At 50.0% G+C, this 25,686-nt stretch overlaps 1 protein-coding gene across 2 annotated transcripts in view; it reads left to right on the plus strand.

Moving 5' to 3' along the window:
* The first annotated feature begins 600 nt into the window (after window positions 1–600).
* RAB44 (RAB44, member RAS oncogene family) overlaps window positions 601–25,686 on the plus strand; it is a 32,413-nt gene continuing 7,327 nt past the window's right edge. Inside the window, exons 1-9 of one of the 2 annotated variants that reach the window (XM_046004140.1) lie at window positions 601–684; window positions 5,484–5,701; window positions 15,020–15,131; window positions 16,104–16,278; window positions 17,587–17,733; window positions 18,400–18,490; window positions 18,842–18,937; window positions 20,804–21,021; window positions 21,554–23,010. In XM_046004140.1, the coding sequence (XP_045860096.1) occupies window positions 5,495–5,701; window positions 15,020–15,131; window positions 16,104–16,278; window positions 17,587–17,733; window positions 18,400–18,490; window positions 18,842–18,937; window positions 20,804–21,021; window positions 21,554–23,010 (2,503 nt within the window). In that variant the 5' untranslated portion in view covers window positions 601–684; window positions 5,484–5,494. Of the gene's footprint in view, window positions 685–5,483; window positions 5,702–14,593; window positions 14,780–15,019; window positions 15,132–16,103; window positions 16,279–17,586; window positions 17,734–18,399; window positions 18,491–18,841; window positions 18,938–20,803; window positions 21,022–21,553; window positions 23,011–25,686 lie in introns of those variants that run through there. The other variant, XM_046004141.1, reaches the window with a different exon arrangement.

Here is a 25,686-nt window from a genome sequence, read left to right on the forward strand (position 1 = left end):
GTTAAGTTCCCATATGTGCTTGAGTCTATTCTTGTCACTTCTGTGCCATTGATCCTTGCCTGTATATTCATGCAAAGGTCCCACTCTCTTCGAATGGTTGTAGCTTTCCAGCATATTGTGGTATTAAGTTAGAATATGTTCTAGAAGATGATTTGGATGTAAGCTTCCCCTGGTTTTCCTCACCACCTGAGGGTGCGGACCTGAGGGAAGGCACGATGTACGGTTACCCCAAGACAGTCTGTATACCCAGCTTTAGACATAACGGTGCCTATTGACACTTTGGCTGGGATAAGGCATCACATCATGCTGGCAACCAGAGACTCGGGTCCAAGTTCTGGCTTTGCCACCGAGAGCTGAGTGACTTTGACCAGCCCATCTTGCCCTTCAGAGCCTCTCCTTAGAGAAGGGCCTCCCTCTCATTTCCAGCAGTCTCCAGTTCTAAGAGCCTAGGGTGAGGGGCCTGGGGAGTACCAGGCAGGATTATGAAAGGACACCCCGTGCTCGCTTCTACAGGAAGTCCCATAGATAACACAGGAGATTGGCTCGCCGGGGAACGGAAAGAGCCATTAAGCAAGAGACAAGACTGTTAACAGTCTCAGAGCTCGTGGGTTCTTGGGAGCAGCAGTTGCCCCATCACCAGGTCCAGGAGGCCAGGACTGTGTGCACGACTGGGAGTCTTTGAAGGTGGGAACCCCCTGGAGTTGCAATGCTTCTTTTCTTTGGAGGGGGTGAGGATGGGAGGAGGAGTGGTCTGGGTCCCCACTGGCTCCAATGACAAGGCTGAAAAGGTCTGAGCCCTCTTTCCTCAAGAGTTTGGTCTAACAAGGGCACTTGGGCAGGGGACTGGGATAGATTGCCTACCTTAAATGGCCGTATGATCTTGGGCAAGTCACCTGGCTTCTCAGAGCCGTGGGTTCTCTACCGAGTTAGGGGAGGAGAGAGGGCAACTAGACTAGAGCAAGGCAGTAGGTGGTCTCTCAGACCCACCAGCTTGGACAACCTGGGTTCAGTAACCATCACGATTACTTGCAGTTAGTGAAGTAAGTGGAGTGAGGAGCAGACCCAGTTCCTTGCCCCGTTGGTGAGGCAATGAAAGAAATGGGGGAAAGCCCAGCACAGTTGTCCCCCACCCCATTTTTCTTATGGGATCCCCACTCCCTGACTCCAAGCCTGTCGTGCCTGCTCCCCTAACCCAGTCCCACAGTGGGGATCTGATTCCTACAGGAGTAGGATCTATTTGCTCTCAAGTTTGGCTTCCAACTTCGTATGCTTTCTTGGGCAAGGAATGCGGGGAGAGGTGGGTAGACTTAGGGTGGGATGTGTGTTCCTGGTCACAGGGGCTTTTGACTTCAAGAGTCTGAGGCCACCTTGATCCAGGGAGGGGAATGTGGCGGAGGGTGGAGGGGTGCCTTTGTGGGCTGGCTCCGAGGGGTGTTGTTCTGAGTGACTCTGAGTGGGCAGGGACCTTCGTACATGTGAACGACCTGTGAGGAATTGTCCTGTCAGACCCGTGAGGGAGTGGTCAGTGGTGGGAGCTGGCTGAGGAGGGGTGTGTGTGTGTGTGCGCACACGCGTGCATGCCTGCACACCTCTGTACACACATGTGAGGAGGGACTGAAGTTGTCCCCACTATCTCTGGGTAGTCATACTTGGCCATGAAAAGGTACAGACTATTTTTAGGGTGTGCTATAAGGCTGTGAAGGGGGAGTTTGCTATCCCTGACTGATGGTGTTTGTACTTCGAGGCAGTGTTGGTGGTAGGGTGCCTGCTGCCTTTCCACTCCAGGCCTCCTAACAGGGGGGTGCCTCTGAGTGGCCCTCCAGGGAAAGAAGGACTGATAGCCGAGGCTGTGGAAGGGCGGGAGCCAGTGAGGTGTCCAGAAGGTCCTCCTTCTCTCCCTTCCTTCCTTCTTTCCTTCCCTCCTTCCTTTCTTGAAGAGAGAGAGAGAGTGAGCAGGGGAGGAGCAGAGGGGGGAGAGGCAGAGAGAGAGATAATGTCAAGACTCCCTGCTGAGCACAGAGCCTGACATGGGGGTCGATCTCATGATGTGGAGATCATGACCTAAGCTGAAACCAAGAGTTGGATGCTCAACCCAATGAGCCACCCAGACGCCCCAGAAGGTGCTGCTTTCTTAGGAAACACCAGCAGATTGTTGGAAATGGGCTGTGGAGGTGCAGCCTGACCAGGAACTCCCTGAAAGACATGTCAAGAACATCCAATATCCTTGGATATGGCCACAGGGAATGTACTTTAGGATTCTAATTCCCTTTACTTGTGGGGGCCTGGCAGACTCAGTGATATGGCACGTATATCATTGCGAACTCTTCCCCCAGGGCTTCAGTTCTAGAAGCTTCTGCACTGAGAATCTTATCTTGTTGTCTCTTGTATGTTATCTCCAACGGAAGTACATGTGCAACTTGAGTTTCCAAGCCTTTTTCTTTTTTTAAAAGATTTTATTTATCTGACAGAGAGTGAGAGTGAGAAAGAGAGAGAGAGAGTCTGAGAGCCCAAGCAGGGAGAGGGGCAGAGGGAGAGGGAAAATCAGATTCCCTGCTGAGCAAGGAGCCTGATGCAGGACTTGATCCCGGGACTCTGGGCTCATGACCTGAGTCAAAGGCAGGTGCTTCACTGACTAAGCCACTCAGGTGCCCCGAGTTTCCAAGTCTTACACCAACAAGAAAAGCCAGCTCATTCCACCCTGCCTCAGAAGCCCCGTCCCACGCATGCTCTGTCCCGCATTCCACACAGGGGCCTTTGGCCACCAAGGAGGTCCCTCTCCAGGAAGTGGTCTTAGGAGAGCCTACGCCAGTTCTGCTACTGGTGGCAGAGCCTGGGCCGGCCTCTGTATCTCAGAGCCTCCCTCGGTTTCCTCACAGGTCAAGTGGGAGGAAATCCTATCTGCACAGTACTCAGCTTTGCTGAGGCTCCAGTAGAATGTCATGTGCCCCCCCCCGCACCCACCATGGGGTCACCACCATCATGAATGCCATCTTTACCCAGCAGACCCTGTGTGGTGGAAAATTTACAAGCTGGACGAATAACACACTCTCTGAGAACATGACACATGCTAAGAGAAAGCAAGGCCGGAAAGGGAGGTGGTGTTTCAACTTCAGTGATCCGGTCCCATCCTCACGGCCATCCTCACGGCAACCCTGTGGGGTAGATATCAGGCCAACGTTCCCGTAAGGAAGCCAAGAGGCAGGAAGGTTAAGTGACTTGCCCAAGCTCACACAGCTCACCAGAGGCAGGCCTCGGAGAGGCAGAGGTCTGTCTGATACAGAGCACTGGGACTGGAAATCCCTTCCTTTCTTGGGCCTCCTTTTCCACATCCATGAATCAAGATGGAGGGATGGACTGACAGGGAGAAGGCACACACCTTCCCAGTTTATCTACTGGAACCAGTGTCTCATGGCAGGATGGCTCACTGCAGTGCCCGCATTCAGCTGGTAAATGCTTGTCACCCAAGCGCACATTAGATCATGGGAACGGCTTGGGCAGAAGGACGTCTTTTTGGCAGAGGTATGCTGTACTGCTAACTGTTCTTTGAGGGGAGGGGAGGAGAAAACCCTGATTTGTAGCATTTGCTGGCTCACATGGTGCAAATACTCCCATGGCGGCTGACCCCAAGCCACTGGGCTAGGGAAAAAGGTGCACAGTTGGCTTTTGCAAAGCCCCTCAGATCTGGCTCCGCAGTTTTCGTCTGTGATCTCAAAACTGCATCTGGGGGTGCCTGGGTGGCTCAGTTGGTTAAGCATCTACCTTCGGCTCAGGTCATGGTTCTGGGGTCCTGGGATCAAGTCCCACATCAGGATCCCTGCTCGGTGGGAAGCCTGCTTCTCCCTCTTCCTCTGCCCTTCCCCCTGCCTGGGTGCAGTATCTCTCTCAAATAAACAAATAAATGAATACTTAAAACAAAAAAACCCTGCAACTGAAACAGACTTGGAAGGCCCCAAGAGAAACAAAGAGACAGCAAGTTGGAGAGAAACAGATGGAAAGATCAAACACCCAGGAAGAACCAGAAAGACTGGCGGAGAGAAAGAGAGAGAGACTCGACTTCACTTTAAAGCTTGGTGGGGGTGGGGGGGTCTCCACAGGCTGAGGGATTGCTTTAGTCAAGTCCTGTGCAGCCTATGCCCCAGGGGAGGCTGGACCAGTGGTGCCAGATCCCGGGGAGAAGCCCATCATCCCTCCCAGTCAGCCTGTCTGCCCAGCCAGCAGAGAAAGCCGGGAGGGATCTTCTTGTTCCTGCTGCCTCATGCTACACATGTTCCTTTGTGCAAGTTGCTCACTGTTTTCAAATCCTACCTGCCTTCCTTAGGGCTTGGCTCCCGCCCTGGGCCACGCTGGAAGCTGCCTGCCTGTGTGCACATCAGGCCCCCCCCACAGCCCACTCTTGTAGGTGCTTCTCCCCCTTCCCCCACTTATTCCCCTCCCCCGCCTGAGGGCAGGCCCAGAGAGTACCCCTTCCAGCCTCCAGCCTCCTTTGTTCTGTCCTTGGGGGTCTCACCTAGACAAATCCTTATCCATCAGAATCCTTATCAATAGACCAACCTAAGACTTTCCGTGAGAGTTGGGAGGACCCCAGTTCGTGAACTGGACAACCCTTACGTGAGCACCTACTGTGTGCTAAGGAGCGGGGAGCAATGGAGACCAAGCTGCACAGTGACATCCTTAGGGGGAGCCCAGAGCATCATGGGGCCACAGTCTAGGGGGTACTGAACCCTGCTTGAAGCATGCGGATGGCTGCAGGGAAGGCTTCTTGGAGGAGGTGGCCTCTTAGGTGAGGGAGGAAGAGGCATCAGCTGGGTGAGGGGATAAGAGAGTCAGAGAAGTTGGGGCAAAGGGAGCAAAGTAGGAGAGGATCTGATATTCCAGGAATGGAAGTGGTTCAGCAGGCTTGATGGACTTCGAGGGTGTAGGAGGGAGCAGGGTAAAGCAGGGGCAAGGCCATAAGACCTACTGATTCCCTCCTGCATGTGTCTAAGGAGCAGTCAGATGGTGTTGAGAAAAAGAGGATTGGAGGTCAGGTGAGTCGGTGGTGGGGGGCGGGCGGGGAGGCAGTGGTGGAGAGATCCTCCAAGGTGAGATGTGAGCGAATGAGCTGGAGGAGTGGCAAGAGAGACAGATCAGACAGTGAGACCCTGGACAAGCCTGTGTCCCCATCCTCATCTCGAAACAGAACTGATCCTGCAGGGGGCTCTTTCATATAACGGCCAAGGAAGACTTTTGATGAGCAAAGATCTAAAAGAGATGAGGGCACATGGATAGCTTGAGGGAAAAGCATCCCAGGCAGAAGGAACAGAAAGGACAAAGGCCTCATGCTGGAGGCCAGGAGGTGGGAGAGGATCACGAGGTCCGAGAGGCCAGCTGGGGTCCAAGCAGCTCATCAGCCATGGTGTGTTTTCTCCAGGAAACCTAGGAGGGTTTTCCCAGAGTGACTGTGTGCAGCACCCTGCAACCCCTCACTATTCTTCTGTCCCCAGGCCAAAAGAGCATGGAGAGTGGACAGAGAGTGCCCCGGAAGGGCCGCAGGCTGGGCTCCAGCCGCCGGCGGCAGATGCGAGAACCAGCCGATGGCCAAGATGCCCCCATGGCCCCAGAACCAGAGTCCTCGTCCTCCCTGGCGACCGCTGAGCTGCAGCGTTTCTTCCAGGACTGCGGGGCCAAGGAGAGGGGCTTCGTCACCCGTGAGGACCTGGCGGTGAGTCTGAGTCCCCAGCTCATCCCCTGAATCCCTTTTTGGTGGCCTCCTGAGACTTCCTATCCCATAAAGCAGGGGAGGCCTGCTCTTCCCCCTTTCTCCCATCCAAAATTTGCTCTCAAAGAGGAACTCCCATGCACCGTTCGTGGGAATGCAGACTGGTACAGCCACTGTGGCAAAAGTACAGAGGTTCCTCAGAAAATCTGAAATGGAAATACCATACTGGGGATGTACCCAAAGGAAACAAAAACACTAATTCAAAAAGATATATGCAGCCCTATGTTCCTTGCTGTGTTATTTACAGTAGCCAAAATATGGAAGCAACATAGTGTCCATTGGTACATAAATGAATAAGGAAGATGTGGCATATATACACCATGGAATATTCCTCAGCCACAAAAAAGAATGAGATCTTTTATTTTGTGACAACATGGATGGACCTAGAGGGTATTATGCTATGTAAAATGGGTCAGACAGAGAAAGCCAATGCTATATGATTTCACTCAGATGCAGAATCAAAAAACAAATGAACAAACCAAAGGCAGAAACAGACCCATAAATGCAGAGAACAAGTGGTTGCCTGAGGAAGGTGAGTGGAAGGACAGGCAAAATAGGTGAAGTGGGGGACACAGACTTTTAGTTGTAGAATGAGTAAGTCATGGGGATGAAAGGTACAGTACAAAGAATACAGTCAAGGGTACTGTAGCAGTGTTGTATGGTGGGAGCTACACTTGTGAGCACAATGTAACATACAGACTTGTCAGACTACTATGTTGTACACCTGGAACTAATGTAATACTGTGTGTTAATGATACTTCAATTAAAATTTAATTAATTAGGGGCACCAGGGTGGCTCAGTTGGTTAAGCACCTGACTCTTGGTTTCAGCTCAGGTCATGACCTCAGGGTTGTGAGATAAAACCCCATATTGGGCTTTGTGCTGAGCATAGAGCCTGCTTAAAATTCTCTCTTCCTCCTTCTCTCTGCTCCCCCTCATTCTCTCCCCCTCTCTGAAAACAACAACAACACCCAAATAATTAATTAATTTAAAAAATATAAAGATCAGGAGGCAAAAAGATAGTTTGCATACTAGGTGTTTATGCTTCTCTGCAAAGGAATATTCTCTGTGTTAAATGACAAGCACACAAGTTTTCTGAGGCAAATCAATAAATGTCATAAAATTTGCCCTCAGATAAGTTGAGGAATTTGTTTATACTAATGTGTAAATGACTGATAAGGCAGTATGTGTTCTGCTCTTTCAGAAACATTTGCATTTTAACAAAGGAAAGGACTTCAAGCCAAAGAAGGAACTTGCAAGTGATACAGTTCTAGGCCTATGGAGCAGGGAAGTTTATCCTGGGGAGCAGAGTCCTGGAAATCAAACCATGTCAATGACTAGAAACATCAATGACAAGACCAGCCATGGTTGGTCCCTATAAGGAGTCTTAGGCTCTGGCCCAGACCAACACTGACCAATTTTTCTTTGGTTTTTCCTCATTCTCTGCAAAGGGGTTTTTGTGGGTTGCTGGAGTCTTCCTGGGCCTGCCGTCTCCTCTGGATACTGCTCCATGCTCCAGACTTTGTCCTGCCCCCATCAGAACTGAGCTTTCCTGTGGTCTGTCCTCGGGGCCACAACAAGGAACCAATGGATGTTGTTGAAATAGAATTTTCAGGAGTGCCTGACAGTGGAGCATGTGCCTCTTGATTTCAGGGGTCATGAGTTCAAGTCCTATGTTGGGCACAGAGATTACTTTAAAATAAATAAACAAATAGAAAAGAATGACTTTCTCAGAGAGGCCTTCACCAATTCCCTTGAGCAGAGGGAGCGGCAGGCTGAGGCAGAAGCAGATGCTGAGTGAGGAGCCCGATGTGGGGACTCGATCCCAGGACCCTGAGACCATGACCTGAGCTGAAGGCAGACACTTAGCCAACTGAACCCTGCAGGCATCCTTATATATAATTTTTGAAAGGGTAAAAAAGTAAATATAAAATCAAGTAAGTGTAAAAGCAACACTTACCAAAGGTCTTATCTAATTAATTTTTATTACTAATTAATGAAGGAACCAATAAGATGTTACAACTGGCCCAAAAAACTAGCATGTGACAAGCTAGGCTACAGTATTTAAAGGCAATTTGACAGGAGACTGCTAGGATAAGATTGCTGAGTTCAATTTTTAACATGGCTGGTGTCCAACAGGCCGTAAATCTTTGGGGTTATCTGTTGTCCTAGACAAAAATTATTTTCATCTCTCCCAGGCAAAAATCTGCAAGTTAACAAGTAACTTCAGCAAGTCTGGGACTTTTAATTAAAGATAAACAATGAGATGGACTGAGCGCATTCCTCTAGTCTAGACAATGCTTGAAAGGACATGCTCTCTACCTTTTGGCCCAGTTTCCCAGTTTCCAATTATTCAGATAATTTTCTGTGATGATAAATAATCTCCTGATATAAAAAAAAGCCTATTCTCATGCCCCCTATTTCCATCAGCTCAGCATCCTTGAGCTTGCTCTACAAATCTAGACTTTGAGAGTATGAAGTCATTTTAGCTTCTGTCCCTACGTTTTCATACAGAATCTTAGCTTAAAAACCTCTGGTATTTGCTCTTCTACCTAGAGTGAATGTCTGTTCCAGTTTGCCTAGGGCTGGAGGGGTGCCTGGGATGTGGGATTTTCAGTGTTAAAACTGGGAACATCTGGGGCAGACTGGGTCCAGCTGGCCACCCTATTTCTATCCGCAGGCCAGGAAACTAAACCCAAGACTCTCTCTTCAACTTTCACCTGTAGCCCCTATAAATGCAACGGGTTTCCTTTCTTCTTGAGAGTGCCAATTTTTCTAAGGTCCCTCTTCCTGCCTGGAAGCAGTCTTCCTTGTCAATTTTATATTTATTTCCCAGCCAGGCTGCTGGGATAAATAAAAACTTATTTAAAACAATCAACTTTGCTGGGAGGGTTTTGCAGACATTGGCTCCATGGCTGTTCCTTACAGCAGACTTGTCACATCTGATTAAATGAGAATCTTTCTTCAATGTGACACTCTAGTTACACAATTAATTCATCCAACTATATCCCAGCAAGAAAGGAGGACAGATTCCCCTGAATCAATAACTCAATCGCCATGGAAAGTCAGGAGGTCCAGGAAGTGTCAGTTTCTGAATCAAGAGTGGGTCAGTGAGATTCAGATAACATTTACAATGTTTAACTTCAGTTTACAAAAGCAGTCATCTACCAAACTGAAGGTTAGAGATGGCTCAAGAAGACAAGAAAAAACTTCCTCTTAGATCCATAAAGGTAGAACAATAAAAAATAGTACCAGTTCTATCCCCGACAAATAACCACAACTCCATTTCCTTGAACCATTCATTCAGTTCTATGTCACTAATTCCTGTTCTGCTGGATATTGAATGAGCTGGCCGTTTATAGACTCAAGAGTCCTGGAAATTGTCAGTCTGTCAGCTTGGCTGAAGGTCCCCTAACATCAGCTCAGAATCCTTGTATCCAAGGGAAGCATCAGTATCTCACAGAACTGGGTCCAGTCCTTTTCCGCAAGGTGTTGGGTCTATCCCAGCTCTCAACTGAGACTTCAGGCCAACATAGGAAAGGAGAAATAACCAGTGTTGGTGGTGAGGATGTGGAGGAAAGGGAACGCTCGTACTCTGTTGGTGGGAATGTAAATTGGTGCAGTCACTCTGGAAAACAGTATGGTGGTTGCTCGAAAAATTAAAAATAGTTCTACCCTCGGGAATCCAGCAATCCCACTCTTAAATATTTACCCGAAGATAACAAGAACGCTAATAAGAAAAGATATCTGTACTGCCATGTTCACTGTGGCATTATTTACAATAACAGCTAATGCACAGAAAGAACCTAAATGTTCATAGTCCTTCCAGGGTAGGAAACATTTTTGCTAATGAGACTGAAAAGCTGTGGTTATTTATCACATTGCTAATAATATCAGAGTGGAAGAGAGTGAAGTTCTCTGTTGGGATACAGCACAAAACTATTTCGTAGGGTTTGATTAGTGTTTCCCCTGAAGAAAAACACGTATCATGGATCAGCAAACACACTGAGCAAACTCCAGGCCTTCCCATAAAGCATGCAGTTTCTGAAATATTTATATGAATCGCATTTTATCTATGGAAACTTAGCCTAGGAAAGCCTGAACATCTCTTCTGATTTGACGGTTCTTCCCATGATGTTTTTTTTTAACCCAAACCATATACATCATATGTATTTATAGATATGTAAAAATATGTATGAGATTAAATTTTTAAAAATTTTTATTTTTATTTATTAAATTTATTTTATTTTATTAAACTTTATATTTATTTTTAAAGTATATATATTTAAAAGTACATATATAGGGGTGCCTGGGTGGCTCAGTGGGTTAAAGCCTCTGCCTTCGGCTCAGATCATGATCTCAGGGTCCTGGGATCGAGCCCCACATTGAGCTCTCTGCTCATCGGGGAGCCTGCTTCCTCCTCTCTCTCTCTCTGTCTGCCTCTCTGCCTACTTGTGATCTCTATCTGTCAAATAAATAAATAAAATCTTTTTTAAAAAGTACATATATATACTTAAAAAGTACATATATATGTATATAAAGATATACATATATCTTTATATATAGATATATACTTTATATATATGTACGTGTGTGTGTGTGTATGAATATACATATAATTTAACCTCCACCCTCCTAACCCAAGCCATATATAACATTAGATTTTGTCACAGGTTAAACCCTCAGTTTTTATTTTCATCTACCTGCAACAAATACAGCAAGATTTATCTTTAGCGATAATAATCAGCTCATTATCTTTTAGGAGAGGGTGTTAAACATAACACGTTATTTAATCCTTTTATCGTATTAATCAAACTTAATGAGCTTTTAAAATACTTTGTAAGGTATCTATATTACCCAAAAGAACATTAGAAATATTTCAGCATCAGGGATTTGAAGAATTTCCTTATAATTTTGAAAATTATTTTTTCACATATTTTTATTGAGACATAATTGATATGATATTATATTAGCTTTAGGTATACAGTGTCATGATTTGATATCTGTCCCTGCTGCAAAACAATCACCACAATAAGTCTAGTTAACAGCCTTCACCATACAGTTACAAAATTTCTTTTCTTGTGATGAGAGCTTTCAAGATCTACTCTCCTACTTTCAAAGATGCAATTCAGTATTATTAGCTAATGTCACCATGCTGTACATTACATTCCCATGACATATTCATTTCATAACTGGAAATGCTACTTTTTTTGACAACCCCCCACCATCCCTGCCTCAGGGATTGCTCAATGTGTTCTCTGTATTCATAAGCTCTGTTCTTCAGTTTATTGGTTGGTTGGTTGGTTGGTTGGTTGGTTAGTTGGTTGGTTGGTTTTAGATTCCACATATAAGTGAGTTCATTCAGTATTTATCTTTTTCTGTCTGGTATAATTCACTTAGCACAGTGCCCTCAAGGTCCATCCATGTTGTTGCAAATGGTAACATTTCATTCTTTTATAGGCTGAGTAAGTTTCATCCTATATATATGCCATATCTTTATGCATTCATCCTTCGATGAACATTTAGGTTCTTTCTGTGCATTAGCTATTATTGTAAATAATGCTGCAGTGAACGCAGCAGTACAGATATCTTTCTTATTAGCGTTTTTGTTATCTTCGGGTAAATATTTAGAAGTGGGATTGCTGGATTCCCTAGGGTAGAACTATTTTTCATTTTCTGAGCAACCGCCATACTGTTTTCCAGAGTGACTGCACCAATTTACATTCCCACCAACAGAGTACGAGTGTTCCCTTTCCTCCACATCCTCACCACCAACATGTGTTATTTATTGCCCATCCTGCTCTTATAAGTGGTGAAATATTTAATAGATACAGAGGATATCCTAAATTTTTTTTCTAGATTTAGGATCTTATATTGGGAAGGCAAAATCAGAAGAGCTATCAGAGAACATTTTGGCCACTGGATTAAGATAGGATCATAGGAACCTGAGAAATAGTACTTGGCTACCTGTTGAATCAAAACAACAATAAAATAAAATATTTTGACATAAACATTGAAGAAGGTAACATGATTACAAGAATATTTAGCTCTTTTATAAGAGAGGTGACTTTAATTTTTTATTTTCTTTTTTTTTTTTTTACTTGAAAACATGATCAAGCCAGAATAATGTAGAGAAATTTACTCTGTTGACAGAGGGAATCATTTATCTGGGCAGGCAATTTACAGAAGATAAACAGTAGCTTCTTTTTAACTCTTGCTAAGAGCTCTATGACCAATTTATCATATTAATAGAGATAGAGCTGAAATCTAGTTTTGCATTAATATAACACGTGGCAGTAAAACTTCCACAATTTAAAAAAATTATTTAAAACCATCAAAGCTGAGCCAAATTTGGCACTTGGTAAAATGTTAACATGTTTCACAGCTTATTTTCAGATTTAGGTCTTATAAATCAAGGCAACTAAGATTCCCTTTCAGCAAACCCTCCACAACGGTCTCTATCCAATTCGGATTTGCATTTTCATCCCTTTTCATGTTCTGGAACAATCAGACGTTTAAGACAAAACCACCTCCTTATTCTTTGGAAAGTCAAAATGTATCCCATTTTCCTTGCTGTATCTCTCTGTCCCTGTTGGTCCTAGCATAGTCTCAAACATCTGTAGTGATTGTAACTTTCAAACAAAGTAACCAACCTCTATTTCACAGAAAGAGCTGGGATACAAGTGAGCACTGTCTGTGTCATTCAAGCATTTCAGTAGACTTAGCCAAGCTCACAAACAGACATAACACAACATTTACAGTCACACATATCCCTTGCATAAGTTTTTTTAAAATTGTCATAAAAGGGGCACCTGGGTGGCTCAGTCACTTAAGCATCTGCCTTCGGCTGTGGTCATGATCCCAGGGTCCCAGGATCAAACCCCGCATCAGGCTCCCTGCTCAGCAGGGAGTCTGCTTACCCCTCTACCTCTGCCCCTACCCCCAGCTTGTGCTCTTCCCCCCTCCTGTAAATAAATAAAATCTTTTTAAAAATTGTCATAAAGCATACATAACACAAAATTTGCCATTTTAAGCATTTTTATGTGTAGAGTTCAGAGGCATTAGGTATATTTTACAATATTGTGCAAGCATCACCACCACCATTTCCAGATCTTCTTCATCTTCCCCATCTCTGTCCCAATTAAACACTAACTCCCATTCGCCTTTCTCCTCATCCCCCAGAAACCCCCATTCTCCTTTCTGTCTCTATGAATTTGACCACTCTAGTCCCTCGTCTAAGTGGGAAAATATATTTGTCTTTTTGTGACCAGCTTCTTTCCTTAGCATGATGTCCTTAATGCTCATTCATGCTGTAACAGGGGTCAGAATTTCCTTCCTTTTTAAGGCTGAACAATATTCCACTGTATGTGTAGACCACATTTTGTCTTTCCGTTCATCCTTCAGTGGACATTCAGTTTGCTTTCATCATTTGGCTACTGTGAATAGTGCTGCTACGAACTTGGGTGTGCAAATATCTCCTTGAGTCATGAGTCTCTGCTTTGCCTTGCAAAACCATTAAACAACAAAGATCAGCAAATCAGAGTTCTGTTGCTTCTCAACCAAAAGACATTAGGTCTCTATCATGCATCCCACAAGGATCACCAACGGCCAGTCCATAAAGTTGAATTCCCCATCATGACTGTCACCAAAAATGAAAACACAGTATCAGCAAGGGGAAAAACAGCAGACAACAACAACAGAAGAAACAGCAAACCTAAAGTTCTGTCACACATGGGATTCTCCCCAAGAGCCAAGGGAGGAAGGGCTTGGGTTTCCTGAAGCCCACGAGGGGCCCTTCTTCAGCATCCATGTTATTTGGTTCTGATGGCTGAGTTTAGTGGGCATCTCTATGGAACCTCCAAAACTTTTTTAAAAAATATTTTGTTTATTTATTTGACAGAGAGAGAGAGCACAAGTAGGCGGAGAGGAAGGCAGAGGGAGAAGGAGAAGCAGGCTTTCTGCTGAGCAGGGAGCCTGATGTGGGGCTCGATCCCAGGATCCTGGGATCATGACCTGAGCTGACAGCAGCCGCTTAACCGATTGAGCCACACAGGCACCCCCAAAACTCTCTTTTAAAAGATTTTATTTATTTATTTGACAGAAGGAGAAAGCTCCAGTGAGAGCAGGAGCAGGGGAGAGGGTCAGAGGGAGAGGAAGAAGGAAACTTCCTGCTCAGCAGGGAGCCCAAGGCAGGGCTTGATCCCAGGACCCCACGATCATGACCTGAGCAGAAGGCTGATGCTTCACTGACTGAGCCACTCAGGTGCCCCACCAAAACTCTTAAAGTATAATTTTCAAGAAGATAAAATCAGGGGTGTCTGGGTGGCTCAGTGGGTTAAAGCCTCTGCCTTTGGTTCAGGTCATGATCTCAGGGTCATGGGATCAAGCCCCACATCGGGCTCTCTGCTCAGCAGAGAGCCTGCTTCCCCCTCTCTCTCTGCCTGCCTCTCTGCCTACTTGTGATCTCTGTCTGTCAAGTAAGTAAGTAAAATCTTTTTTTTTTTAAAAAAGGAGATAAAATCATGACCCTTGAGCAAAAATAAAATAAATCCCACTCAAAGATTTTATTTAGCTCATTAATTAATGAGAGAGGCCATGAATGGTTGAAAGAGCATTAAAAAATACACAACTGGATATCAAAGAAGTGTTTAGAACGAGATTGCTGAGTTAGAGTTTTCAAAGCTTGTTAATGTACAACAGGCCATAAATCTATGAGGTTATCTGTTCCAGTAGACAAAAATTATTTACATCTCTCCTGGACAAAATCTACTAGTTAATAGGTGACTTCATTTAGTCTGGGACTTCAAGTGTATCCCAGGGGATGAAATGAAGTACATTCCTATGGTCTAGGAGATGCGTGGATGGCCTTTGTCCCTGTGGAATGCTGAAAGAACGTGCTGTCCACCTTTTGGACTTATTTTCAAATTTCAGATAATTTTGGGGGGCTACTGATAAACACATTCTGGGGAGGATTAGCTACTGTCCTTTATTAGGATCCTAAAGGGATGAGACTCAGAACAGGTAAGTTTCGGTGTTGGATGGAGGAAGGGGAAAGGCATGGAGGGAGTTCGGGACCCTGCTGAGAGTGCCATCTTGGGTAGGGTTCCGGAGCCTCCAGTGTAGGTCCTGGGTCAGCTTGGGGCTGGGACTCCAAAACTGGGGAGAGGGGAGGTAGGAGTGTCTGAACCCCTCTCTTTTTTGGAAGATGACCCCCAGGGTCTTCCCCAGTGGGAATAGTGCCAATTTACCTCTTCCTTGCAGGTGGCCAAGTTCAGCTTCCTGGGCAGTGAGGAGGAGCTGGAAATGATCTTTGACTGGGTGGATGTGGAGCAGAAGGGACGCCTCTCCCTGGAAGAATTCAGCTCTGGGCTCAGTATGTCTGTTCTCGGAGGGCCTCTGGGAACTTGCTGCCCAGCCAGACATCGCATGCATCAGGCCTGGCTCAGGGAGGCTGGGCTGACAGGAAATGCAACAGGGGACCACCACAACACCCCCAAGAGCTGTTCAGGGCATGGATGGTGATATGGTTTATACTGGTGATGAGAATCTAAGCCTGCGTGGGCAGGCAGTTGGTTTAAGACCAGGCTGGGCCTTAAAACTCTAGCCCAGGAGACCCACTTACTTCCTTTCCAATGAGCAAGAGCAGTTCATTGGCTGGGGGGTGGGGCAGAGGGGGTCCTATTAGCATCCCCCTCCTCCAAGGAGACCTCCAGGCTTACTTTCTGATGCCCCACTTGTTTTCTCCCCAACAAAAGTTTCTCCCTTGAGCAAGAGCTTAAGCAAGCCCACATGCCTTGTTTCTGCCTGAGAAAGGTCACATTCTGGCTTTGGTGAAGGGAATTTCAGGCCCCGGGAAGAAGCAAAGGGTGATATATAGTGGTTAGGGGCTTCCCAGGCCCTATGCCCCACTTTGGGCAGGGCTACTCCAACACCTGCTTCTCAACACAGGCCCCAAAGGACCTAAAAAGACCAAGGTCAGCAGGGCACAATATTTCCATTGATCTTCTCGATTCGGGGAAGGTGCGATGTCCTTGCCAAGACCCTGCAAAGTACAGCTCAGGCTCAAACTGCCGAGCTATCCAGAGTTCTTGGGTCTGCCGAGTCTCCAAAAGTTTGGGGGACAACGGAAAGGGAGGCCAGGAATCTGCACTTACAGCTCATAAAATAGGCAGAATATCTACCTTAAGTAGATTTCCAGGGACGATAGGATGAATGTATGAACATGGTCCTCTATCTATGTGACCAACACAGAATTATTTCCCCAAGGGCCAGAGCTGGGCAAGATGGGAGATCAGGGGGCCAAGCCAACCCCACTCTGCTGCCTTTTGTCTCCTCTGTCCCACAGAGAACATTTTTGACTCCAGCCTGAGCACACACAGGCTCCACAGAAAGAGGCCACTGTCCTCCAAGAGAGAATCCACAGTCGCCAGCTTCCCAGGCCTGGAGGAGGCTGACCCGGCGGAAAAGGAGGCATTCTTTGCCTTCATCCAGCAGCTGGGGGCAGGCCACTTACTTCCGGAGTAAGGCCAGCACTGTGTGTGGAGGGGTGTGGGGGTGGGAGGGAGGGCAGGGGCGGGCCATGGGGCGGGCAGTGGGGTGGAGGACTCGCCTGGACACCGTGCCCAGGTGGGAGGCCACCGAATAAAGCTGGGAGCACATCCCGGTTTGGCCACGTGTTAGCTGTGTGACCATGGGCAAGTGGCCTAACCTTTGACATCTGTTTTCCAGCTGCAGTGCGATCGATCGTAGGTACAATTATGGGATTAAATGGAGCCTGTGTGGAGAGTGTCTGCTCTCCAGGAGGCCCTCCTGCCCTTACTCACTCTCCCCCCTCCCCTGTCTGTCCTGCCCTATATGATTGCTCCCCAGAATTAGCGGGTTGGGGTATCAGCCTCCCAAAGGTACTCATATTCTTAAAAACATGACTGCCCTAGGGTAGCTTTCTTAACCAAAAAAGATGGAGTGATTCAGGTAGAGCAATGCCCTGGGTTGGGCAGGTTGGGAGGAGGGGAGGGCATTTCCTCCAAGCAGTCTCAGGCTCTGGGCTCATGGGGTTCACTCATGCCCAGAGAAGAGGGAACTCTGCCTCTCCTCCCATGCCCCCCAGGTACCCCCTGGGTCTCTTAGAGCCAGCAAGGGGCTCACCCTTGCCTGTGTACCTACAGGCTCTGCGGGGACAAGCTTTCAGAGGGTGGGGCCAGGTGTTTGTTGTAGGGCACGCCTGCTGGGACTGAGGGGACAGGCTGGAGGGGCAGATGTGGTGGGGAGTCACTTACCCACTTGGCAGCTTGGCCCTGGCTCAGCCCTCTGGCATCTGTCTTCATGACTTAATTAAATCCAGGCGAAAGCAACAGTAATTGAAAGTCAGCCGTGTGCCAGATCCCAGGCTGGGGCCATCACTGGGCGTGGCTCATTCTCAAGTGAACTTACCTCACCCAGCAGGTGTCCACCTCCCCATTGTACAAAGAAGCCCAGAGAGGGCACAGGAGTTTCCAGAAGTCACACAGCTACAGAGTGGGAGAAGAGAGAAGGCCAAAGGCAGTCCTGGGCTGTCAGGCTCCCAATCGTTCCCCCTCTCCCCTGGCATAATTCATCACCACATCATGGAGCAACAAAGTGCTGTGGGGGTTCAAGAAGGGAGAGGGTACATCTGGGAAAGCTTCCTGGAGGAGGTGGCAACTCAAGCTGCACCTTGTAGGGTATAAACAGATTTTTGTGGCCCAGGTGCCCATGTCTCTCAAAGTGTTGCCATGAAAGTGGAGAAGGGCTCCCTGCTCCGCTTCTGGGGCCCACCTCATACCTCGGGTCTGGCTGTCCCCCTTCCCCAGGCAGACGGAGCTCTGGCAGCTGTGGAGGAAGCTGCGGCAGGAGGAGCCCCAGCTGGCAGGCAACCTGGAGGGCTTTCTGGCCAGGATGAGCGGCCGCCTGCAGGAGGCACGGGCTGACAAGGAGTTTCTGGAGCTGACCCTAAAGAAGTGAGTGGGGCCGGGCCGGGAGCAGGGGCACCTGATGTCTGGCATGGAGTATGTGCTGCTTACCTTTTAGCTAAGCATGAATGGAATTCCCTCAGCTCCAGAAGCCTGGAGCCCAGGGGTCCGAGGCAGACCTGGGGAACTGGTTGGCAGGGCTGAGCTGGAAGGAGGGATGGCTTAGGAGACCTGTGGAGGAGGACAGAGCCGGGCCTTGAGTGGCAGTGGGAATGGCAAGTGTATCTCCACACAGGGCACCCACCCCAGGGGGCACTGCTCATGTAGATTACAATGTACCTGGTGACCCTGGAGTGGGCGTGGACAGAGCACTGCCCTAGGGGGGAGGGTCTGTTTTAGGGGGTGGGGGATGGACAGCAGGAAGTAGGGACAGAGTGATGGGGTAAAGGGGGCCATGTGACAGGGGCCAGGGGAGCAAATGTCTTGGTGATGGTTACAGGAGTCAGCATGGTGGGATCCTGGTGACCAATATCAAGGGGGTACGAGTCAGGGGCTGTTATTGGGATAACCGTTCTCAGGGTGACAGGGTGATCCTTGGCAGAGTGAGGTGAGCAGAGGGATGGACCCCAAACCCAGGCCCAGATCACCCCTGCCAGCAGCAGGGTCCCCAGGTGCTCACCGGCCCCCCGGTCCCCCCACCCCCACCCCTTCCAGGCGGGACTCCGACCACCATCGAGAGGTCCAGCAGCTCTATGAGGAGATGGAACAGCAGATCCACCGGGAGCAGCAGCAGCTGCAGGCTGAGGTGACCCCCCACCAGCAGCCCGACCCGACCCCGGCCCTGGGCTCCTCTGCTGGCTGAGTAGTGGGTCTGTACACTGGCCAGTGTGGGGCAGCAGGAAGCTGCTGGGAATGGGTTTTCTCCCCCCTCCCCCCCCCCCCCCGACCAGCTAGGCCAGGTCTCACTCTCTAGGCCTCCACTGTGTTGCCACATCTCGGCCTGCACCAGGGAAGTGGTCCTGAGATCCGGCCTCGCCAGGACATCCCGGACCCCAGACCACAGGCCTGGGTGGAGGTGGAGTGTGGGGAGGGCTGGCTTGCCTCTGCTGGGACTCAGAGGGAGCAGCTCGGGGGCTGAAACCTCTCTGCTCCCCAGAGCGACTCCCGGGGCCTGGCCTTCAGCTCCCAGATGCAGGAGGTCTTGGAGGCCAAGGAGCGTGAATTTCAACGGCTGACAGAAGGCCAGAGGGAGGTGAGTGACAGCGCTCGCCTGGGAGCCCAGTCTCTGAGGAGTCACAGTCTGACACCCATCTTCTGAGAATTCCTGTGGGGGGGAGCGGTTGGACTCCCATAGGAGAGTAGACCCCTTCTCTGAGATGAGGCGAGGTAGTGCAGAGGGGCCACTGGAAAGGTCCAGGTTCAAATCCCTGCTGTTCCAGTTAAGAGCCATGCAGATCTGAGGTAATAACTTGGCTCATCTTGGCCTTAGTTTCTCTATCTGTAAAATGGGATGAGCTACAACATCTATAGCCTCTCCTAGGCTAGTTGTGTCAAATGAGCTAATAAAGGGGAAAAGTACTTGGAAACAGAAAGGCACTGGGCCAATGTGAGGTCCCAGGGTCGGAAAGGCTTAGGGTGAAGGTGATGGTCAACTCTTGTCTCCCCTGTCAACTGAGTGACCTGGGGCAGGTTTTCAAGGTCTCTGAGCCTTGGTTTCCTCATCAGAGAATTGGAGATCAGAACCCTTGCCCTAGAAGGCTGCTGGGATGACTAGAGATACCCTGTTTGAGGGCCTAGCACAGCGCCTGGCACACAGTAGGTGCTTTATGCATCACAATTTGTACTGTCTCTGAATTCGACCTAGCTCCCTATTGCCCCGAAACCCCAGATCTTGTAGCCCATAGTCACTGCCAGTTGGCATTGTGGCTAAGTCTTTGGATCTGAGACCCTGCCCCACCATCTCTTCCTTTCTCAACTCCCAGACCACTGACCTTAGTAAAATCACCATCTGATGGAACCAAGGCAATCGGCTTTCCTTCAGCACTGGACAAGGTGCCCGGAGCCTTTTCTACCGTTGCCTTGCCAGGTTCTGTCACCAGGTCAGAGCTTCCCGTCACAGGCTGATTTCCAGATGCCTCTGCCACAGCTCCTCCTCAGAAATGGAGGCTGGCCCCATCAGCCAAGAGAGGAGACTGGACTTTCTACATGGGGCCATTTAGTTCTGTCCCTGCAGACATGAAGCCTCTCTCCTGAAGTTATTCATTCCTTCGCCCAGTGATTATGAATAGCGTGCGTACTAGTGCCTGGCACTCTTCTAGGTCCTGAGGAACATGACACAAACCCCGGCCCACAGAGTTATAGCCTTAGTCAGGAAGATGGATGATAAACAAAGTAAGCGAGTAAAATCTAGAACATGCTGGCGAGTGAAGATGCTAAGGAGAATGAAGGGAAGCAGGGCAGGGGGTAGAGGGTTTTGACAGGGGAGTCCAAGAAGGCCTCACTGAGTTGCTGACATTGAAGTAAAGGCCTGAAGGAGACGAGGGGTGATACCTGGGGAAGGGCAGTCCAGGCATAGAGAACAGTGAGTGCAAAGGCCCTGAGGTGGGTGTGTGCCATGAAAGTTCCAGGAGCAACGAGAAGACTCATGGGCTGGAGCAGATGGAGGGAGGGGAGAGGAGTGGGAGAGGAGGGCAGAGACACCTCTTGGGGTGGGAGGGAATGAACAGGGTGCTGGATGCCACTGTGAGGCTTTACTTTCCCTTCTGAGTGTTCAAGCCATGCTCCGTCTCCAAGTCCTGTGCCTGTGGACCAGATGGGGTTCCGAGATGAGCCATCTTTGCAGACCTCTGAGCAGAGGAGAGTGTGATCCCATCTACCTGTGGGGCCCTTGTGGGGCTAGACGTCTGTGTGTCTGACTCAGTTCCTTCCATTCAAATGTTTCTCCCGGATGGGAGCTAACAGAGCTAATTAGGCCACAAGGGGTAACCCCCCCCCACCATACTTTGTTGAAGCTGGGTCTCCAGGAGCCTGGAGTCGAGGCCCCATGGTGGCCTTTAGGGGCTGGTTGCCCTGGAGGACATCCGGGCTTCCCTCCCCCTCACGCTCCCCACTCCCTCAGCTGGAGGCCCAGCTGAACCGCCTCAGCAGCACCCACCGGGAGGCCAGCTCAGAGAACCAGCAGCTGCGGGAGGCTGAGCGAGACCTTGCCGGACAGCTGGAGGAGGTGCAGGGACAGCTGCAGGTGACCAGGGGCCGTTTGAATGCCACCAGGGGCCACGCGTCCTGGCAGGTGGAGGAGGAGGAACCAAGGCAAGGAGCTGCCGCCCCCGGACTAAGGTGGGGACCGGGGCTTCCCGAAAGGGAAGAGGGAGGCTTTGAGTTCTCTGAGGCTCTGGTCAGGACCCAGAACACATCTAGAGTTTTCCTCCTTAAACCTCACTACAATCCTGCCAGGTCAACATGCTCAGGGCCACTTCTCAGACAAGGAAACTAAGGCACAGAGAGGGGGAAAAGGTCATCATGTGCCCAAGGTCACACATTTGGGATTCAATCACACACACACACACCACACACACACACACATGCATGTGCAGGGGCTAGTGTAGCAATGAATCCCAGGCAGGCCCTCACTCTACCTGTTACAGCTCAGAGGAGTGGGATGAACCAGAATGGTCAGGGAAGGCTTCCCGGAGGAGGTGAGACTTCATATAGGTCCTGAAAGATGGCAGGATTGGATGAAGGGGAAAGAATGGGGGTGCATGCGGGGTGAGAAGGACTGCCTGAGCAGAGACTGGGGGATGGGGTCAGCTGTGGGGTGTTATCAATGGGGAGAAATTCCCTTGACCTTCACTTCCTAAACCCTTCCTAGTGTCCCCAGAACAGGAGAGGAGAAGGCTCCAGACATCCAGGCAGTCTCCTCTGAAGAGGCTCCCCTGCCCAGACTGTTTGGGGAGGAGGATAACTGGGACCAGCTCCTGAAAGACTTCAACACCTCCTCGCACAGAGCCTTGCAGCTCTCCTGGAGCCCGCCTCCAACCCCGAGGACGCCCTCAGGCCCCCACACACCCCGAGTAGTCAGGCAGATCTCCATCTCGGAGCCACATGCTTTGCTGCTTGGTCAGGAGGCACCTTCAGATCGGGACAGTGCTCCAAGGAGCCCCAGTGGGATGCCTTCCAGGGCTGAGGAAGGGAAAGGAGTGGGCCCGGATGGGCAGGAGAGCAGCCCAGGGCAACCTGTCCAGCCTCAGAGCCTGGAACCTGAGGAGGAGTCAGGGCCTGGCCCCGAGGCCCCTTCCCACTGGAGCTTCCCAGGGGCCCCAACTAGAGAGTCAGGGAGCCTGGTGGCGGCTGCCCTCAAAGTGCTTGTTCCTTTGGAGGATGCACCCCCTCCCCAGGTGACCTCCCCCCATCCCCAGGCCCCAGCTGGGTCCAGAGAACAGCTCCAGGCCTCACATCCAGATGACAAGACCCCTGGGTCTGAGCCTGCTCCAGACAAGGCGCCCAGGCAGAGAGAGGCCCTCCGTCAGGACCCGCACGGCCCCGGCTCTGAGCCAGGACTGGGGTCGCCAGGAGCCAAAGCCCTCATGCCAGGGGTGGCTGGGCCCTCCCAGAATCTGGAGTCTGGAGGTCAGCCTGCTGCAGAGGGACAAGAGTGGGCCCAGCTAGGCCCTGGCGTGCAGGAGGGGGCGCCAAGAGAAGCTCATGGCCAGGCCCCTGGTCCAGATGGCCTGCCTGCCCTTTCCCACAAGCATCTAGAAGAAGAGCCCAGGGTGGAAGAAAGGAAACAAGTGGGACAAGGTGGGCCAGACCTCCGTCCAGAGGAATCAAGTGAGGCCCATGGTCTGAAAGCTGGGCATCCGGAACTCTCCGAGCGAGATCATGGGCCTACTCCTCTTCCGTATGACATATCATGGGCTGAGGCTGAAGAAGCAGCTGGTAGAACACAGTCACCTCCCCGGGACTCTCCCCAGGAAGAGGCTCAGCCTGGGGGTGAAGCAGGACCCCAGGAGCACACGCAGAGCCCCCCAACCATGGCTGAGCTGGAAACCCAACCCATGACCTCACCTGCAACTGCTCGTGCTGAAGAACAAGGCTCCCTTCGGTCCACGCAGCCGCCGGCGGAGAACAGGCCTCCAGACCCAGGAACTGACTCCAGGGAGGCTGTGCCGACCTCACCCCCAGGGTCTGCCATTGGCAGTGAGCCTCCTGCCGACCCTGATTACCTCTTCCATGTCATCTTCCTGGGAGACTCAAACGTGGGCAAAACATCCTTCCTGCACCTGTTGCACCAGAACTCTTTCGCCACCGGGCTGACCGCCACCGTGGGTAAGGGCCCACCTGGGAAGGGAGGCTGTGGAGGGAGGGGAGACCCAGGGCCCCAGTGCCAAGGAGCCGAAGGAGGGCCACAGAGAGCCATTTCCCCCCAGGGAAGCTGCAGATTCTGTCCTGGCCGTAGGCCCTGCATTAGACTTTATTTTATATGGGCATAATCTTACTATTTTACTAATTATCTCTAATTATAGGTAATTTGCTTGCTGCATTGATCTGATTAGCTTATAATGTGCCCCATCAACAAAGCACCCTGCAATTTAGGTGCCAGAGCCAGTTGCTGGCGAAAACAAGCAAGTCCCCACCCACGTGGCTTGTGGGCAGGCCACCGCAGGGTCCACGTTACTTGCCTTTGTCCACAATTCCCCTCAGCCCTCTCCGCTCCCCAGCCCTGTCCGCCAGGCTGGGGCAGGAAGCTGCCTCGGGCAGGCTGAGTAACTTACACAGAATGTATTTCTAGAGTATGGTGAGTTAGGAACTCAGACACCTAAGTTCAAATCCCGTCTCTGCCATTGACTAGCAGGATGAACCTGGGCTGATTATTAACCCCTCTGAGCTCCCAAACCCTCACCTGCATGAGAGGGACAAGAACACTGGCTTCCTAGAATAGTTGTAAGAATGAGTCAGTTACTACATGTCAAGCTTTTAGAATAATATCTGGCATATGGCACCGGCTCAATAAATAATATTTTTATTGCTGTTATTATAAGTAAATATTTGATCGTGTCTAATGCCAGTGAGATGTCACCAAACACAAAGACTCCTCTCCCTACAAACGTTGGGATCTGTGACCACTTGGCAATGTGTAGAGCCGCAGAAATGCAAGCTCGGGAATGAAGAGGGGCTCGCTTAGGCACAGGTGAGGGGAGGGATCCGTGTGTTTGTGTCCTCAGGGAGACCAGGGCCAGACCCGTGGGTAAATGACTGTCTTCATGCAAGAGAGGCTCCAAGATGGGTTCTCCGATTTTTCTCTAAGAATCCTCACCTGGGGAACCAGTTAAAAATTCAGTGTCCTGGGGAACGAGAACCCATAGCAGGCCTAGTCTGCTGTCGGGCAGGGTCACAGGCTCTGCGAGGCCACCATTATGCATCACTGAAGGTCCTGGTTACTGACCACCTACAGCGCACCAAAGCATCTTCAAGCCTCCTTCCTTACAAAAGCCCTCCTTAGATAACTGACCTGCCCCCATTATTATGTGATAAGAAGGTTCCACAAAATTCAGTCAAGAAAAACACAGGTTGTGTAATTGTAAAAAGACGGGACAACCCTGTTGACCAGCTGGGCGTCTCCAGGATGGGCTGCGGGAAGGGTTGGGGGGAGGTGTTGAGGTTGGTGGTGAGCCACATCTGTCCTGGTGCCAGCTGCGGTTTGGTGCCTCCTGGTGACTATCGTCCATTGGGCTTCATTATTAATGCGGTGGATTCTGGCTTCCCCAGTGGAGAACATTTCCACCATTGGCCTCACCGCCTCCATTCCCACCCCTCTCTCGGAAAATAAGAACTCCAGCTTGCTGGCATTCGAGAATGGGGCTGGGTGGAGAACCAGAGCCAGAAACAATTGAGTTATAGCTGAAGGTGAATTTTTGGCCAGGCTTTTCCATATCCCCATTTTACAGATGAGGGAAACAGATCATTGAGGACCTGGTTAAGGGTCCTGCCCTCACTGGGGTGCAAAGTTCCGACCCACAGTCTCCTGCTTTCAGGGCACATGCCTCACCCCAGAAGAGTTAGCCTGTGTTGAGTTCAGCATGACCGTCTCCCGAGGGCAGCTGGTGTACCTTAGCAGATTCCTTGGGGAGGAGATGACTGTTATATTCTTAGCGATTTGCGTGGTTAAGTTCTAACATGTTTTGGGGACAGCACAGGGGCCACGTGGCTGGATAGGGGAGGGGGTGGGCAGGGAGGTGGGACGGTAATGGCAGTGGGAATAATGGCAGAGTTAGGAAAGGCAAGGCGTACTTGTTAGAGTCCTTCATACACTACATGGTAGGGAGTTAAGCCGAGGCTGGATATTATGGGGCAGGGGGGCTGGGTCAGATAATCTCTGGTTCCTACAGACCCTGGGCTTCCTAAGACGTCCAGGAAAGAGGCCAATAAAGGGAAACGGATGCTACAGGCAAACTTCTGCCTCATCATTTTGCCAAGTCAGGTGCCCACGCTGCCACTTCCTGTGGAGGGCATGGGGGGTGGGGCAAGATTTCAACCACCACCAGGGACCACAGCTGGTAGAAAGGTCTCTACCAGCTCAGGGCTGGTGTAAGGAGGCACCCTGTTCCCCCGAGCTGCTCTGAGGCCTGCTATGGGCTCTGCTGCCTCAGGGCTCCCTTAGGAAAGGGAGTGGGGATGGGGAAGTTCTTCTCCATCACTCCCTATTCTGCCTAAATTCCTTGGGGGTTGTCAGGAAGGTGCACCCCCAAAGCTTCTAAACCCTCCTGGGATTTCACTGTTACCTTCCTATTTCCAGGGACAGGAAGGGTCTGGAAGCATGACCATGGCAGGGTGGCAGGCTGTGAACCTTGAAGGGCTGTGGCCCAGGGAGAAGAGAATAATGATAAAAGGATCACCTCCAGAGCACACCCCCCCCCCCAAGCTAAACCTCAAACATGGGTCATTCAGTCCTCCCCTGCAATGTGGCTCTTTTTATTTTATTCTTTTTTTTTCTTATAGATAGTT

The sequence above is a fragment of the Meles meles genome, chromosome 5 (genome assembly GCF_922984935.1).
Source record: "Meles meles chromosome 5, mMelMel3.1 paternal haplotype, whole genome shotgun sequence".
NCBI classification, from domain to species: Eukaryota; Metazoa; Chordata; class Mammalia; order Carnivora; family Mustelidae; genus Meles; species Meles meles.